Below are 16,889 nucleotides of genomic sequence, written 5' to 3'. Positions count from 1 at the left end.
CAAATTGTAAAATGAATTATATTAGTGTAATTTAAGTCAATGAGTATTTTGCCTCATTCTTTTTTGCTTTGTACAGGCCTAGGGTTTAACTTTTAAACTATGGGGGTGGTTGGGAATGCAGTTTATATTACATGGGTTTTTTATAGTCGTTACATCTTTCTTAAAACTACAACCATCAAGCTCTCTGACATCTTGGTGGGTCTGTTTTTTTTTCAGGTTAATTAAGAATTGGAATTCACTGAAATAATTAACTTTTCAAACACTAATGTTAGGCAACATATAAACATCCTAATCACATCTTTGCCAATCAGTTTGGGAAATAGAATCTCCAGACCTTTAGGTTATTTTTCTCTTTAAATCTTTACATCTGAAGTCTGGCAACAGGGAAGGCAAGTGTATGACACAAGACTGATGACTACACTTTTTGGAAGCCATGTAACTTCATTAGGACCCATGTAACACTTGAACATCAGGCTGGGCACTCTAGCAGCCTTAGAGAGTAGTACAGTCAAAAGCACTGTGACTGTCCTTGATCTTGGTGATAAAACTATTTGATATTCAACAACAGGGAATGCGTTTTCTTTTCAAGAAAAGTCACACTTCTACAACAATGTAAAGCAATAAAAGACCCCAAAAACTTTAGCAGACTTACAGCAGGAGATGACTTCAAAATATGATATGTTTGGTAATTTGGTGCCCAATCTGAAGCAGTCAATTTTTCAGAAGTTGTTGAGGACAGGTTTGATATTCAGGTCTTCTTAAAGGGCTTAAACCACCCAGATACTGAACAATCAAAAGTTTTTGGCCATGTATGAAAATCTTAGCCATGGTGTTGGTTTTGCTTTTGGTTTTGTTTTGGTTTTGTGGTGGGGGTGGGTTTTATTTTTTTTTTTTTTGGGGGGGGGGGTTTAATTATTTTGAAAGCAGCTGCAACAGACTTCTTTAAAAGGTGAAGCACCATAGCTTAGAAAATCGTTTTTCAGCTGTGGAGGACTGTGAAGCACCCTTTTCTTTTTAGTCTCTGGAGTATTTGAAAACAGTTGTATTATGGTCTGTATTCTGAAAAAGCAAAGATGGTTGTACAAGCTCCCCTCTTCCCAGGTGAATGAACAGATTTTTCTTCTTCCGACTATTGAAAATGATGGAAGTAAAATATTTTTTAATTATTTTATTAAAGCCACCAAATATTTAAACAAACATGATCTAACTTTGTTCTTGTTTCTACAGGCTAAAAGGATCAATTTTGAATTCAAACTAGGAATGAGTATTTGGCAACCAGCACAGATGTATCTCGGTAGAACAGCAAAGTACTTTATTCTCTCACCTCTTTTCAGCACATAGCTCCATATTTTCCTCAGGCCTCGATCAGCATTCTTTTGAAGTAAACTAGCAATACACAGTAACCACAAATGACATCTAAACTACACATGGGGCAAGAAAAAAAAAAATCCCTCTAAGCTCATATAGTGCCTTTCATGCCAGTGAATCCCTAGGAGGTTGGTAATAAGGGATTAGATAAGGATGCCCCAGTGCTCTAGTATAGAGTGTGGTTGTTTGAGTTTAAACAAACTTCCAAAATGTAGTATTTCAAACATTGCTCTGAAATGAGTTCTAGATCTGAAGCTCACAAAATTTTTAGACCCCTTTTAGCAACGTATTTAGAATACAGTGTACATTGTATATCTGAGTACAGCAGACCTTCAGCAGCTCTATACAACCTAATTTTTTTTATTAAAAGAAGTTCATATTGTACTGTCTTGAAAGCCTTCACTGTACTTTTGCTTCCTAGAAATCGCTCACTCAAATATGAATAAACATATAAAAAAATCTTAAATTAGAAGTGTTATTCAGATAAATGAATATTTCAGAGACAATATACTGATGGCTCTGCTAATGATGAACTGTTCAAAATAGCTGCCTAAACCCACTTTTACTGTTGGAAGCATTATTTTTATATGTTGTATCTAAAACAACCTCTCTCTTTGGAAGATTACCAAAGAAAATGATGGTAATACCAAAATTACAAACAAAAACTGATTTCAGTTTCAGTTGGCAACCACAGTGTCTGAGCTGAATGGTAGCTAATACCCTAATAAAAAGTTATGCAAGCTAGTAGCTAAGCTTGAGGGTGCTAATGATGCAAAGATTCCTCTGTACTGGCTGATCTGGACTAAGCAACAGGACCCTAACAAATTACTAGATGCCTCTGAAAGACGTGATTCATGGAATCATAAACCAGAGAGAAATTTAAAACGTTAAGCAGTTACTAAATGAGGAATTCTCATCCTAAACCTCAGCTAGCACTGACCATCTTCTCTACCTGTAGTTGATGATCCCATATTAGAATGGACTTAATCATACCCTACTGATTGTCTGATGATCTACACAGACCCATAGAATAGAAGTTGCTTGATGAAGATGCCTCACACAATCTGATCATAGCTCTACCAGCTGACTAAAAGAAGAATGTTTCTAAGAAGACTGACACAAATCTTGTGTCTTAGTTTGGCTCTTACCTTGTATTTTGACTTAGGTTTTCAGTTCTTCTTTTAAATAAAAGTGGGAGAAGGAGAAGAGGGCAGAGAAATGAAGAGAAACCAAGAACCAGAAAGAATTATGCTGAAAGCTGAAATTATGTTTTTCCAGTGTCTTGAAGTCGAAATTGTGCTGGCTGTCCAGAAGAGAAAGGGGCTTCTGGTGGTTACTACTGACCAAAGCACAACAGAAAACATGTTTCAGTTCTGGCTCTGTAAATGAAATACAGCTACAGAGCTTTTAAGACAATGTACCTTACAAGGATGACTGCTAGCGTTCCCTTTGGTTCCCTAAAAGAAGTTCACAAGAGTGGAAAAAAAATTATAGCAGGTGGCATCTGATGGCTGAGAACTTCCATCATGTGGATGAAAAACATAATTAAAGTCGCCTAGAAACCAGTCTCAGCACAGTCTGCTCCCAAGCTAGCAGATGTACCAGAATTTAAAAACAATTTATTAAGTAGCAAGATTTGCAGCTAATGTGATTTACAGTGGTAAAAAAGCAAGACACCCCAGACAGCTAAGCATTATGAAAAACGAACTGCTGTTGAACATATAATAATTAAACAAGCATTTTCAAACTCTATTGAAATATACTGTGCAATAGCACCTTTTTTATTATTATTGTTATTTACCTGGAGTTCTTATTTCCGCAAAACTGTATTGATTTCTGCTAATTTTCCACCATTCTCAGAAGGGTTCAGTTCAAAACTGTCTTTAAGAATGAGTTAATGAGTTCCTTGTCCATTTATACCATTTTTGATAATTTCACACTAATTGTGTGGCATTACTGAAATAACTGTCATCTTACCACATCTCAAGGCTTTGGGGAGTACTTTTTATTTTTATTTCAGACTCTTCTGAAACAGCAGATGCCCATATATAGGGGCATTTTATCAGAATGCCTGCAATTTTTATTGTAATGTTTCCGTTTTACAATAAAAATTTAAAATAATATTGTTCCTTTCAGTGATTTTAGAATCTAGGAAGGCTCTATCAAAACTGCTCATACTAATGTAAGATTTACTTTTTTAACATGTTTTCCCCAAACCCTGAAATTTGACATTGGCATTAAAGAGCTGTTCAGAAATAACAACATTTCTCCCACATGGAAAATTCTGTGTTTGGAACAACACTTGATTTTATTCCTTGTCTTAATCATTGAGCATGATATTGCCATATGCTCTGTGACAACTACTGACAAAACTCCTTTTGCCTTTCCAAAATATCACTTCTTAGTGAGCATTAAAAAGGCTTCTCACTGCACTAGTGAGGCTGATGATGTGCACGAGGAAAAGCAAGGTACTGTGCCACTGCTGCTTCAGCTGTTCCCTTGACCCATTTGGTGACAGCAATAAATCCCTTGACCAGAGTTTATCTAGCTTCATTTGAGAGTCATTTAGGCATAACAAGGAAATTTATTGGCAGAGGCCAGTAAGCCTTGAATCCCAGATTGCAGGTTTTGTGTTGAAATCTCTCCAGGCTATAGGACATGAAGTGAAGGGAAACTGCAGATGGCATTACTGTTGCTGGGTGAAAGTGGAAGAAAGTGGAGCTTCTGAGAGTTAAAATCAAGTTTCCTCAAGCAACATGAGACTAGACTATAACAACCAAGTCTCAAAAGGTGCTGATAACCAATGTGGGATATAAACGGGTTATAAGAATTTAGGACTATGAAAAACTAGCTAACTAACATTCTTCTGTTATTATTACAGTCGTCAATTGGTGATAGTACTCTAAAATTTTGACAGATTATTTTCCATTGAAGCAGGAAAAATATTCAAGCATTTCCTTTCACTCTCTGTGAAGGGTGTCCTTTCTCCTCACATTGTCTCTATTTAATTCCTACTCACAAGCTTTTTGAATTTTAATTTCTTTGGCATCTCCAAGTCCCTTATCATCATCAGCCCTTGCACGTGTTGCTTCCCCGCTGTGCTACCTCTACTATGTCCATCACGTTTACAAAGAAGCATTATATTATGTGCAGCCATCAAGGGCCTGTAAACCCTGAGCAGCCGAGCAGCAGAGGCAGGTAGTAGCCTAAAGCCAAAGGAGGTTTCCAAAAAGTTGAATGGCAATGTGTGTGGCCGAAATACTAAATGTTACCTCAAACGGATTTCCCAAGATCACTAAAAAAGGTTCAATAGAGTGAAAAAAAAAAGTGACTAGAGAGGGATGCGAGCAAACAAGTGTTTCAGCTACACTTGTAAGAAACAGCCTGTGCTTTGGGCACGGCTAATTTCAACTATATCAGTGATTCATAGTTTCACTAATTAGTGATTTCTCCTTTCTACTGTGTAATTGCTGAAATGGATTCAGTCTCTCCCACTGCAGAGCAGGTGGAAACGTGTTCCATTGCCTTCTGCATTCTTCAGGAGTGGTTTAAAAAAGCAAAACTTTCAAGCACGATGCGAGATCACAGTCACCCACATAGAGGAAGCTCTAAGTGTAGTTAATTACACAAGCTGAAGTTGTTCAGGGAAAAGGTAATTTTTTTTCTGTGTTGTAAGTGCAGGTAATAACATAAATTCCTAAAATTTAAGAATCTAATCTTTTTCTGAAACAAACTGTCCGTTGTATTAGCATAAATATAACAGCTGAAAGATTGCTTCATCATTTTTTACCTTTTCTTGAAAAATTATGGAGGATATAGTGTTTACATCTTTCTTAAGAAAGTTCAGTAACAATACTTGTTGAATGAAGCATAAGAAGATTTTTTTTTATAGTCAGAATAGGCTTTGTTAAGGGTATGCATCCCTTGATATCTCTTTCTGTATTTCTCAACACATACCAATTTCTTTCTGTTAGAGAGAAGGATGTACAGATGGCATCTGTAGACATTATCACTAGGATGAAGATACTTCCTGTTCTTCTGAACTCAGATGCATTCAGATTTCTCACTCTGTTAAAAGGGAGATCTTGAATAATGTCCATCCGCTCATCCTTATAGGTGACACACACTCTCATAAGTGAAGCAAAATCTATAAGCAAGCAACCTCATGCAGTACCTAGTGCAACCAAGCTAAAAATCAATGCAGTTATAACCACAGCTATGCATGGGTCTTCTGCTTAAGAACAGCTGCCCATTCTATTATGCTAATCATTCAATAATACTTCATCTGACAGTATCTCTGAGTTACCTATAGCAAAGCCACAAAGTTGGCTCTGCTTCTTGAAAAAGAGAAAAGAACAAGTATGGCTCTTGGGAACATTTACTGAAAAGCTGAACAATTGTAACTAAGAGTGAAGCGTAAAGGATGCCCTATTACAAGTCAGGAATGCCTCTGGTCTACGAAGCTTTCTAGGGGAAAGACATCCAAGAGACTGAAGTATACTTTCAAATAAGTGACATGGAAGTATTTATCAAATATGTATTCATTAAAACTTAGTAAAAGCTTTTAAAACTTCAGTCCAAAGTTAAGGGAAAATTTGCATTTTCTTTTTAAGTGTAAAGGAAATAAAGGAAAGAACATCAGTCTGATCCCAAACTCCTAAGATTACTACTAACTTTATTTAGCTGTGGGTCAAGCCTTGAAACTGTTTACAGAGTGACAGCAGAAAATACATAGCACTGCCTAGATATGTCATTGCAACCTGGATGATGTGCCTGTGGATAGATGTTTCACATAGAATAATTATCCCAAATATCAGGCCTACTGACTCAGATATACATCTTATTTTGAGGGCACAGAACTGTTTTTTCTTCCTTAAAAAGATTAACTTTGTGTTGTTTGATGCATAAGCATATTCTAATCCTGTTATTTCTGGATGTGACTGGAAAAATAAACATTACATTAATCCCCAGACCAACATAAACAGGATTGCTGCAATAAATTAGATTCTTTAATTAAAGCTATGCCACCCAGCTGGTTGCACAGCACAGATAATTCATTCTAGATATCTGAAAGTCCAAATGCAAACTGATTATTTGGTTACCTTGTGGACTTTAGATAGAATATATATCACCTTCAAACTTGATTATTTGTAGTATCACACTTCTCTAAAAAGTTCTTTACAAGAGTAGCGATGCAGTGTCAGAAGAGATTGCCTGTCAGACACTGACTTCTGTGCTTTGTTCAAAGAAGATTCTCTTGCCACCTCATCAAAAAGGGCCTTTGTAGTACAAACCCAAGCCTCCTCCCTTTTCTCTGTATTTATTAAAGAGTTGACATTTCTAGCTCTTTGCCAATCAGATTTTACCACTGTCATTCACCACTTGCCTTTCACACATCACTCCCTGCTTTGTGCAAAGATGGAAGAGAACGAACACAAAGAAGCAGGCCTGGCCTGAGTAATACTCAGCATAGTCTTGAAAGCCCTCAACTCACAATAGCTAGCAAATGGACCACTAGAATTTGCTTAAAACTTATTCATCTGCTCCTAACATTTCATGTACAGAGCAGGCACCTCGGGGAATATTCACTACCTTCTCTTCTAGAGTTTTCTTTGCACAACACATGGAACCAAACAAGGATGGGAAGGGAGACAGAGTTTCCTCTAAAGCAGATTCATACAAAATGAAAGAGGAGGACAGTCTTTCACCTCAGAGTTGCAATATCAAGCACAATGAAGAGTTTGTCTTACATTGAGTCAGCTGTTAAGGTGAAGTGAGAGACAAAGGGAAGGTAGGAAAAACTTGGTTCTAATATTTTCAGAAACAGCACAGTGACCTTGCAGCCTCTGTACATTTTCAAAAGCGGTAGAGCTGTTTAGGAGCTCAGTTCTCTCAGAAAATCAATGGCAGTTATGTGCCTGGCCTACTTTGACATGCTTGTAAATCCCACCAGGTGCCATACTACATCTTTAGGCATCTAAATATCTTTTAAATCATGTTGTCAATCACTGATGGTGATGGAACATAGAATTCAAATTCCACTGAGTGCTTTGAAACTTTCAGTATAGGACATATTTGAGCTGCCTTTTGCCTTGTTTCAGGAGCAGACTCTCTTAACAGCCAGTCACATGGAGATCAAGGGAATTGCTTTTCTGCTGTGTTTGCATCTCTACTTTTCTGAATTTTTCCCTTGTTCCTTGCTGTGACCCTGTTTTTATTCTGGTTTTACCTGTTTTAACTGTTTCAGGAGGTACAATTTGATTTTTACTAAGTAGCCATATCTGCCACTTAATTATTTCTAGAAATATCAATTAGAAAAGCAGGCTTTCTATGTTGCATGGAAGAGAGAACACTTAGAGGATGATTACCAGTCACATGTTCAGCCTACAAAGGCTTATAAAAATAACACAGAATGGAATTTCTGTTTTTCCAACAAGCCTGCAAGACAGTTGTCTTCAGCTGCATTTCTTCACTGGCTCTCCACAGCATCCTCTTTTAGCTTATCTTGTGTATCTCTGAGGATATACCTCCATAATGTCCAAGGCTAGAACACACCATTGGGTTATCTAGTTCAATACTGTTGTCAAAGACTCCTATATTTCAACTAGGCACCTTTTCAGCAGATGTGTATCTTCCATTAAGTAAACAGTCATCTTCTGCAGACATCAGGGAAAGCAATATACACCCTGTGCTGTGGTAGTTTATCACTCTTAGTGTTAAGAAAATGTATCTCATTTTCAGTCTGGATTCAATTCGGCTCCCAGATGTTCATTCATGTTATTTTCCTATTAGGTTAAAGGGAGCTATAGTAGGCAGAAACATTTTTTTTGGGGGGGGGGTTTGTTTTTTTGTGGGGTTTGTTTGTTTGTTTCCCCTGTGGAGGTATTTAGTACCCACAATAACAAAGTCACCTCTTTCTGATGAGATGAATAGAATACTCTATTCTTCTCTGTAAAGAAAACCCTTAATTTGTAAAGAATTCGAGTTACTTTTTTCTGTTCTTTCTCTTATCTGGACACTGTATTGGTATGCATATCCTAGTCACTCCAGTGCCTTGTACACAGGTGAAACGTGGTCATGGTCTGTGTTCCCTCTTGCTAGGTTTATGATGTTATGGCTGTATGAAAAAATATGAACTTGCCATTCACCTTGTCAATTTTAAAGCTACTTTCCAGATGTAAATGGAAGTGGCAACATAACACATGAGCCAGTAGGGAATTGGGCCCTGAGGTTAGGAAGACTGTATTTGAGTGTCAGAAGAGAATATAACTCTGAGTAATGGGATAAAATTAAGCAAAGGAAAACTTAGGCGGAATGGATTGAAATACTTCTTAACTGTGAGATCTGTTAAGTTGTAGAATAATCTTCTGTGGGAATTGATGGAGGCCTAGTTACATCAGACATTTAAAACTCAACTGGATAAAACACTTGACGATATTCTGTAAGGAATTATCCTGCATTGCCACAAGGAAGGATTAGATGACCTAGTAGGTCATTTCCATCTCCACTTTCTGTGATTTTGTTATACAAAGCCCAACAAACAGGAAATTGTTCTCAAAGTCAAGTCTAAACCCTGTCTGCGTCAGAAAAAGAAGAGTGAGTAACATCACTTGCTAGTAACTGCGTAGGAATTCTAATCCAGCATTTCTGCTGGTTAGTAAATGCAACCTGTACTGAAGGCTGAGTGCATAGCTTTTGTCTGAAAGCAGAAGCATCTACTAATGCAAAAATATGAGGAAACAGCAGCTGAGTTATGAATAGGATCCAGGAGAGGAGGAGTAGGAAAGAAAAAATCAGGTTGAATCTGACACACATAATCGTGTCATGAGCAAGATTAGTCAGGAGTGAGTCAGCCTGTAGTATAAGAGAGGAAATCTGAAGCTCTATTCAGCCAGCTGGGAAAACTAAATGTGTTTTCTAGGCTTTGGTGTATGGGCATTGGTTCATAGAATCATATTACTAATTGAAACCATGGTTAGGATGAGACCAGAGCCAGGGTCTTTGCTAATGGTTGTACAAACTGCAAGCCAAATGTACAAGTGGATTAACAGTCTAGCAGAGAAAGATGTAAAAAGAATATTGTTAGGTAAAGCCCTATATCATAAAGTTCTAAGGTCCATAACTTGATTTTCCTTTTTTTGTGTGTGTGTGCTTTAATATGATTTGTTCCTGAATTTTCTCTCAACTCACAACACACTGTGCTCTCTTTATTATTGCTCTAATACATTTGTCTTTATGAGGAATCTCTAGGCAACTCATTGCTTATTATTTCTGTTACTAGATTTCTAACCTTTCTAAACCTAGATGCAAATCAACATGAATTATAGGTTCCTGTACTGGCTGGAATGGAGTTAACTTTCTACATAGCAGCCTGTATGGTGCTGTGCTTTGGACTCATGGCTCTAAAATTGTTAACATATCCATTTTGGTTATTGCTGAACAGTGCTTATGCACCACCAAGGCTTTTTTTTTCTACTCTACCTGCCCCCGCCAGGCTGGGAAGTGGTTAGGAGGAGACACAGCTGGGACAGCTGACCCAAGTTTGCTGAAGGGATATTCCCTACCATATAATGTCAAGCTCCGAAATAAAAACTGAGGGTAGAGAGGAAGAGTGGATGTTGCTCACACTGGCTGGGAATTGGTCTGCTTGTGAGAGGTGATGAGCCACTGCAACTGCATAACTTCATTTTTTCCTCTTTCTTTCACTTATTAAGCTTTGTCTCAACCCACAAGTTTTCTCACTTTTGCTCTCCCTTTTCTCTCCCCCGTTCCACTGGTGGGTGGGGAACGAATGAGTGTCTGTGTGGGTGTTCAGCTGCTGGCCAGGGTCAACCCAATACAGAGTTTTTTTCACATTAAACAAAAAACAGTGACAAAGGGTTCTACCCCTCAAAACTCCTACCTTATACATGTTGAGGCAGCCACCCTAAAAACAGGCTTCCAGTTTTTCTCTTTTCTTATTATTTTGTCTAATAAGCCACAAGAAAATTAAGGAATAAACATATTCTGTTTTCTGTATGTGACCAGTCACTTCCAAAATACCATTGGCTCTCTTGGTCTGGCTTCACAAGTTCAATTTGCGGCCTAAATTGAAACGTCCTCTACGCCTACTTGGCCCTTTCAGGTCTGACAATGGATTCTTCTGAAAGTACCCATCACACTCCCATCTGCTGACATCTATCGTGTGACATCTCTCACATTAAGGGAACATGAGACACATGGCAATGCCCAAGCTGGGCTGCTGAAAGCTGTCAGCACTTCAGTTATTTCCTATCTGGAAATACACTCCTGGGAGTGGGCAGGGCAGGGTGAAGAGTTTCAAACCCTGCTCTTGAGAGACAAGAGAGGTGCCTTCCTATAAATGTGTGCAAGCACAAACCATTTGCTCCTCAGAAAAAGATCTGGAGTTAATATTTGTATCCCAGATGAAGCGTTCAATCTATTACAGACAGATCAACCCAAAACATTTCAGGCAACGTGGTGTGCATCTAGTGTAGATCAGTGTGTATGCCAAGAATTTTTTTTTTCATTATAAATTTATGTCATAAGGTATATTTTAATTAATTTTGACTTTTCTGACAGTGCTGAAAGTACTGTTATTCCAAAATGTTTCTTCTGAGAATAGTGTCACATTTGGATGACATTCTATCTTATTAGAAGTGAAAGAAATAGGAAAGGAGTGTGAGGAAATAAGTAGCAGGATCATCATTTCATCATCAAACTCTTTAAATTGCCATTTAAAAGAAAACAACAAAATAACCTATGTGTATAGAAGAAAAAGGTAATTGGCCACCAGGTGTCAGTAGTTGTTCTTTTATTGTAATGAAAGAATTAATGTAAAGACTACGTTGATAATAGTTGAGCCAAGGAAGTCACAAAATTAAATGGGTTTTTTTTGTTGTTGTAGTTCAGACTGGGAATTAAAAAATGATCAGCAGAATTTGTCTTCCTGTCTGTTTAGAGCACAATAACAAAGAATACACAGTTGGTTCATAAAATGGTCTTTTTCCTCAATTTCTTATTAAAACATCACATCTGTGACCAACCCATGCAAAAAATGACTGGAACCTGGTAGGTCTTATTTGCCATTGCCTGATCACCTCCACTCTGCTCTGCCTACCTAGTACTATAAAGAACCTTCTCTAAAATGGGATTGAACGTAAACTTTCCTTCTAGCTACATGATTGCACTGGGTGACAGTATAGCAAGAATAACCTGGTTAACCTAGTTCTGTGGTAGTCATAAAGTACTGTTTTCAATTTTTATATCTAAGATTAATGTTTAGCTTATTTTTTCATTATTGTTACAGTGACAACATTACAGTGTACGTCAGTGTTTATAACTTTAAACCCCAGAGACTTTTCCTATTCAGGAGGCAAAGATTTTCTTTGATAGCTAAAGAGGCATCACCACTCCCATTCTCTGCTAACACTGTATGTTATAAAACATGTGACATGCTATTATGCATCATAGATATATCTTTATCATAGTCGTATCTTCATCAAAGATTTGGATGAGGGGATTGATCACACCCTCAGTAAGTCTGTAAGCAACACCAAGTTGGAACGTTGGTATCTGTGAGGGTATAAACACTCTGCAAAAGGATCTGGACAGACTAGATCAGTAGGCCAAGGCCAGTGGTATGAGGTTCAACAAGGCAAAGCACCAGGTCCTGCATTTGGGCCACAACAACCCCATGCAATGCTCCAGGCTTGGGGAAGAGTCTGGAAAGCTGCTTGACGGAAAAGAACCTGGGAGTGTTGGTCAGCAGCTGGCTGAACATGACCCAGCTTGTGCCCAGGCAGCCAAGAAGGCCAGCGGCATCCTGGCTTGTATCAAAAATGGTACGGCTAGCAGGGCCAGGGCAGCGATCATCCCGCTGTACTCAGCACTGGTGAGGCCGCACCTTGAATTCTGTGCTCAGTTCTGGGCCCCTCACCGCAAGAAAGACATTGAGGTGATGGAGTGCATAGCAGTAAAGGGCAGTGAAGCTGGCAAAGGGTCTGGAGAATCAGTCTTATGAGCAACAGTTGAGGGAACTGGGGTTGTTTAGCTGGAGAAAAGAAAGCTGAGGGGGGACCTTATCACTCTCTTCAACTGTCTGAAGGGAGACTGTAGAGAGGTGGGGGTTGGTATCTTTTCTCAAGCAACAAGTGATAGGACAAGAGGAAATGGCCTCAAGTTGTGCCAGGGGAGGTTTAGACTGGATATTAAGAAAAATCTCTTCACCAAAAAGGTTGTCAAGTACTGGAACAGGCTCCCAAGGAAGTGGTGGATTCACTATCCTTGAAAGTATTTAAAAGACTTGTAGATGTTGCTCTTAGGGACATGTTTTAGTGGTGATCTCAGCAGTGTTACATTCATGGTTGGCCTCCATCTTAAAGTTCTTTTCCAACCTAAATGATGCTATGATTCTATGAAAGATGCATCCACAACAAAGTGGATGTGCAACCACTACAACCTAGCTCCCTGGTTTAGATAGGGATTTCAATGGTCCTTAGAAAGGCTTTGATGTTTTGCTGGGAGTATGCCTATATCAACACAACAAAATACAAGTCAGATCATTCTCCCTGGTCTGTGGTCAGTGGATCTGCATATCAGGGCCTTGATCTGTTTTATGTCTGCTAAGCAGAACTGCTCGGGAAGGTACCTGGTTTGTCACCATTAAAACTTTTGTTGCAGAGTGTCAGCACATAGGGATTCTTGAACATTTGTCCAGCTGATCAGGCCTTATGTTTTTAATCAAAACCGTTGTCTTCCTAAACATCATTTGCACTGGTTGGTGTCCTGGGTTTGAATTAGGGAAATAATGATAGTATATAGAAGTTTGGGATCTTTAATCCAGCTAGCCTTATGAACAAATGGACTGGTGGACATGCCTGTACCTAAATTGCCTTGTGTAGAAAGTGGAGGAAAATGCACTGACTATCTTCCTAAAGTCATTCTAAGTCATATTATAAAAAAATGCTGCACAAGACCCAGGTATTTTTATTACCATTATTATTTGAAATTATGCAGCAATAACAGGAAGGCAAGATAATCAATGACAGCTGAGCAGAACTTTAGTTAGGAAATGGTGTGATGAACCAGGGTGACATTTTCATTGCTTTATAAGCTAATTCATTACCTATGTTATTTGTTGTGAGAACCAAAACAAAGTGGGAAAGGAGTTTGCAGCAATCAAACACGCAGGATGTGTGTGAACTTCATGAATTTTTAGGAAAGCTGTTACAAGAAAGAGCAGAGAACCTCCAGACTATTGAGACTCTGAGAAAGGGACCATCAGGAAACAGTCTGCAAGCAACGTATGAGTACATGAGAATACCAGTCTCTATATATTCTTTTCATGTAAGGCTGGGCACCGAAGCTTTGACAGAGAGGGTCTCCTTTCTCAGATTGCAGGCTGGATGCCTCCAAGATGATGTCTCCCAACTGCTGGGAACTTTGTCCTGGCAAGAGGCTGTCTCTGCCGAGGCTCAGCAATTCCCTTCATGGAGATTTGGAAATGTAGCTCCTTCTTTATCCAGAGTACTAGATAGATTTTTGTAAAATGTTTTGAAGTGTGACTGTGCCAGACCCTTGTGTCTGACAATAATGTTTGCTTAAGCAAGATATCTGAGTTTGTAACAATGGAATTGTCTATTTTTCAGGACAATTAAACAATGTTTCTGTAGGAGCTGAAGGTCAGAAGATTAATGTGGCTTTATCTACAATGCATTTTTAAAAACTAATTAAGAATCATACAGTTCACTCTGTACTAAATACTGAGAACATTTCACATTAGATGACTCTTGCTCCTCGGCAGCAGCCAAAAGAGAGGAATGGAGGAAGAGAGTTACAGAGGAAAGTGAGCTAGCATGGAAATAAACAAATACATCACAGGGATGCAGTTAATGGAGAGCCATAAAAAGCTCCATTCTTGTAACATCAGAGATAAAATTTTCTCTTGGGCAATAGCGATAATCTAAAATATTAATCAGCAAAAATAGTCTGTATTTGCAATCATAAGCATTTCTTGTTAAAGGAATAGAGATAGAGAGGAATATAGGAAAGTGCTGCTCTCAGAGCATTATTTTGAAGATGTTTTTATCACCTCATGCTTTTGGAGTGTCTCCTTCTCTCTTTTGTGTTTCACAGTCTGTATACACCACCATTTTTCAATGGGGAAAACCTGGTTAGTAGACCTCCTGTCAGAGGTGAGTCTTCTGGGAGGAGGTATGTGAGGGTGAGGAGAAGAAGTGGGACTGGGGTCACAGGCAGCCAGCTTGTAGCAGAAGGAGCTGCCTGCTGGCATGGTGATGGGTGCTGGTGGCAGTGAGGAGGCAGCATGGTGCATGCACACCTTGGCTTCAGGGATGCCGAAGTTTAGGGGAAGGAAAATGAGACACAAATCAGAGGCATCCAGAGGTAATGGAAGGATTAAAAAAAAAACAGAGTGAGAATTTTAATACAGTGGCCTAGCCTTTTAACGGGAAAAGGTAAGAAAATTGGAAGCTGTTCCTAAAGTCTTGCTTTTGGATGCTTATCTAAGCTGCTGATTTAAGCTCTCTGAGGTTCATTTGCTGTGTCTGGCCAAAGCGTATAAATACTATCATACATTAAGGAGCCTCATTTCAAAACTGGGCTATACACTGCTATTCTGTTGATCAAATGTGGCAATTATTTCAGGCTTAAAACCTTTTAGGGATAACAATAGGTGCTGCCAATCAAAGCTAGAAAGTATACATGCATTCAAAGATCAAGCTGAATGAGGAATAACAGCAACATGTGTAGCTAGAATATATTATGGATTACCATCCTCTTACACAAAGGCTAGTAAACTCTTCAAAATGCAGCAACCTACAGAGCTAATAAAAGGGACAGAAATGTGCGGATGTCTCATTTTGTCTAATTTGTGTTTTTCTAGCATTGGTAGGATGACTCACTGGATTTAGCAACAGCTTGTGAAGATGAACATATTAATAACTTTATGTTGCAGCTCTGCCATAAAATGTAATCTTTTACAATTCTATATTCTCAAGTGAAATACAAGCTTAGTACCAGAACAAAATTAGGAAAGATATTTGAGTTGTCAGTATATTTTCCTTTTATATCTGTGTTTGTACATCTAAATACACAACTTAACTTGCAAAAGAGTATTTCCTTTCATCCCCTTGCCTTTCCCAGCGTGCCACTCCCTGCTGTAAAAGGCTGAAGCACACTTAAATATGGTGCTGTCAGGACAGTACTCCAAGGTATTCTGTGTCATTCTCTGTATTTTTATATTGCACCAAACATAAATTAACATTTTCTTACCAGCCATAAATGCTTGAATAGGAAAGTTTATGTAGACCACGCACAATTTGATGGCAAAGAAGCCAGTTGCATATTGAAATTTGCATATCTAATCCATGGTGTTAGTAAATAATGGGACATATATCCATTCAGTTCTTGACAAAATTCAGCAGATTTTAATAAAAAGATAACAGAGCACAAGGCTTGTCTTGAGGACATAGAAACTGTAGTTCTGAATCTTTCAATCCTATTTTAAATCTCTCCCCATGGTTTTAGGCATTACTCTAGTCTACTGAAAGGTTCATCTGAGTAATTGACAGCTTGCAGACAAGGTAGCAAGTAGGACCAGTGTTTCTAGGCATTAAGATCATGACCAAACCACTAGACTGACCATCTTGTTTCTCCTTGATTTTAATGAGACTTCATTTTAATGAAAGTTTCACAGGCTGTGTCACTTACTGGAGATATGTTTGTGTTTTTTGCATTAAACGTACTTACAAATGTACTGAAATAACAGAACAGAAAAATCACAACAATTTTAGTGTAAAGAAGACCCAAAAGTTAATTTCTAATATATTTGAAAAAATTATCTTTTTATGCTAAATAGCATGAAACACAACTGATTAGGCTCAGGACATTTGATAACTTTATTTTAAAATTAAAAAAAACCCAACTTTCTGGGCATGGGAAAAGCCTCAGACAAATAACTGTTTTGTACCACATTAAGTGGTTTGGTATGTTGGTATTACCATTTACTACTTAAAATGAGCTGAATTTGTGAAATAATTAATCAAAAAAATCTATGCACTCCATTCAGGCCTCTCATGTCATACACCCTTTGAAAATACTTATGTTCCTGATTGATTAAGCATATAAGTTAAAGCAGTGTTTCTTATGTGTTTGCAAGAATCCCAAGATCACAGAATTGAAAACTACATGTATTATATATACACAAATGCACATATGCATATAATATGCATAAAACACTAAAAATGTTACACACGCGCACACACACATATATATAAATATGCTTTGATATTTATCTCCAGCTTAGATTCTTAAATCATATTAAATTACATATGCCCATGTCTCAAACACTTCAAACCTGAAAGTGCTCACACTAAATAGTCAGATAGCTATTGCAGGGAAAGGCTGACTTAAATTTCTTACCTGCTTTTTTACTTTCAGGGACATCTCTCTTCTCATGAGCTTTCTCTTTTTTTCCTTCTTTTTCTAAGATTTAATTA

At 38.1% G+C, this 16,889-nt stretch overlaps 1 protein-coding gene across 2 annotated transcripts in view; it reads right to left on the bottom strand.

Moving 5' to 3' along the window:
- TRDN (triadin) overlaps positions 1-16,889 on the bottom strand; it is a 227,868-nt gene that overhangs the window by 95,653 nt on the left and 115,326 nt on the right. For both annotated transcript variants that reach the window (XM_065680964.1, XM_065680963.1), the window contains exon 16: positions 16,813-16,875. In XM_065680964.1, the coding sequence (XP_065537036.1) occupies positions 16,813-16,875 (63 nt within the window). The remainder of the gene's footprint in view (positions 1-16,812; positions 16,876-16,889) is intronic.

The sequence above is a fragment of the Lathamus discolor genome, chromosome 5 (assembly GCF_037157495.1).
Source record: "Lathamus discolor isolate bLatDis1 chromosome 5, bLatDis1.hap1, whole genome shotgun sequence".
NCBI classification, from domain to species: Eukaryota; Metazoa; Chordata; class Aves; order Psittaciformes; family Psittacidae; genus Lathamus; species Lathamus discolor.
This window is presented reverse-complemented; position numbering and strand designations above follow the sequence as displayed.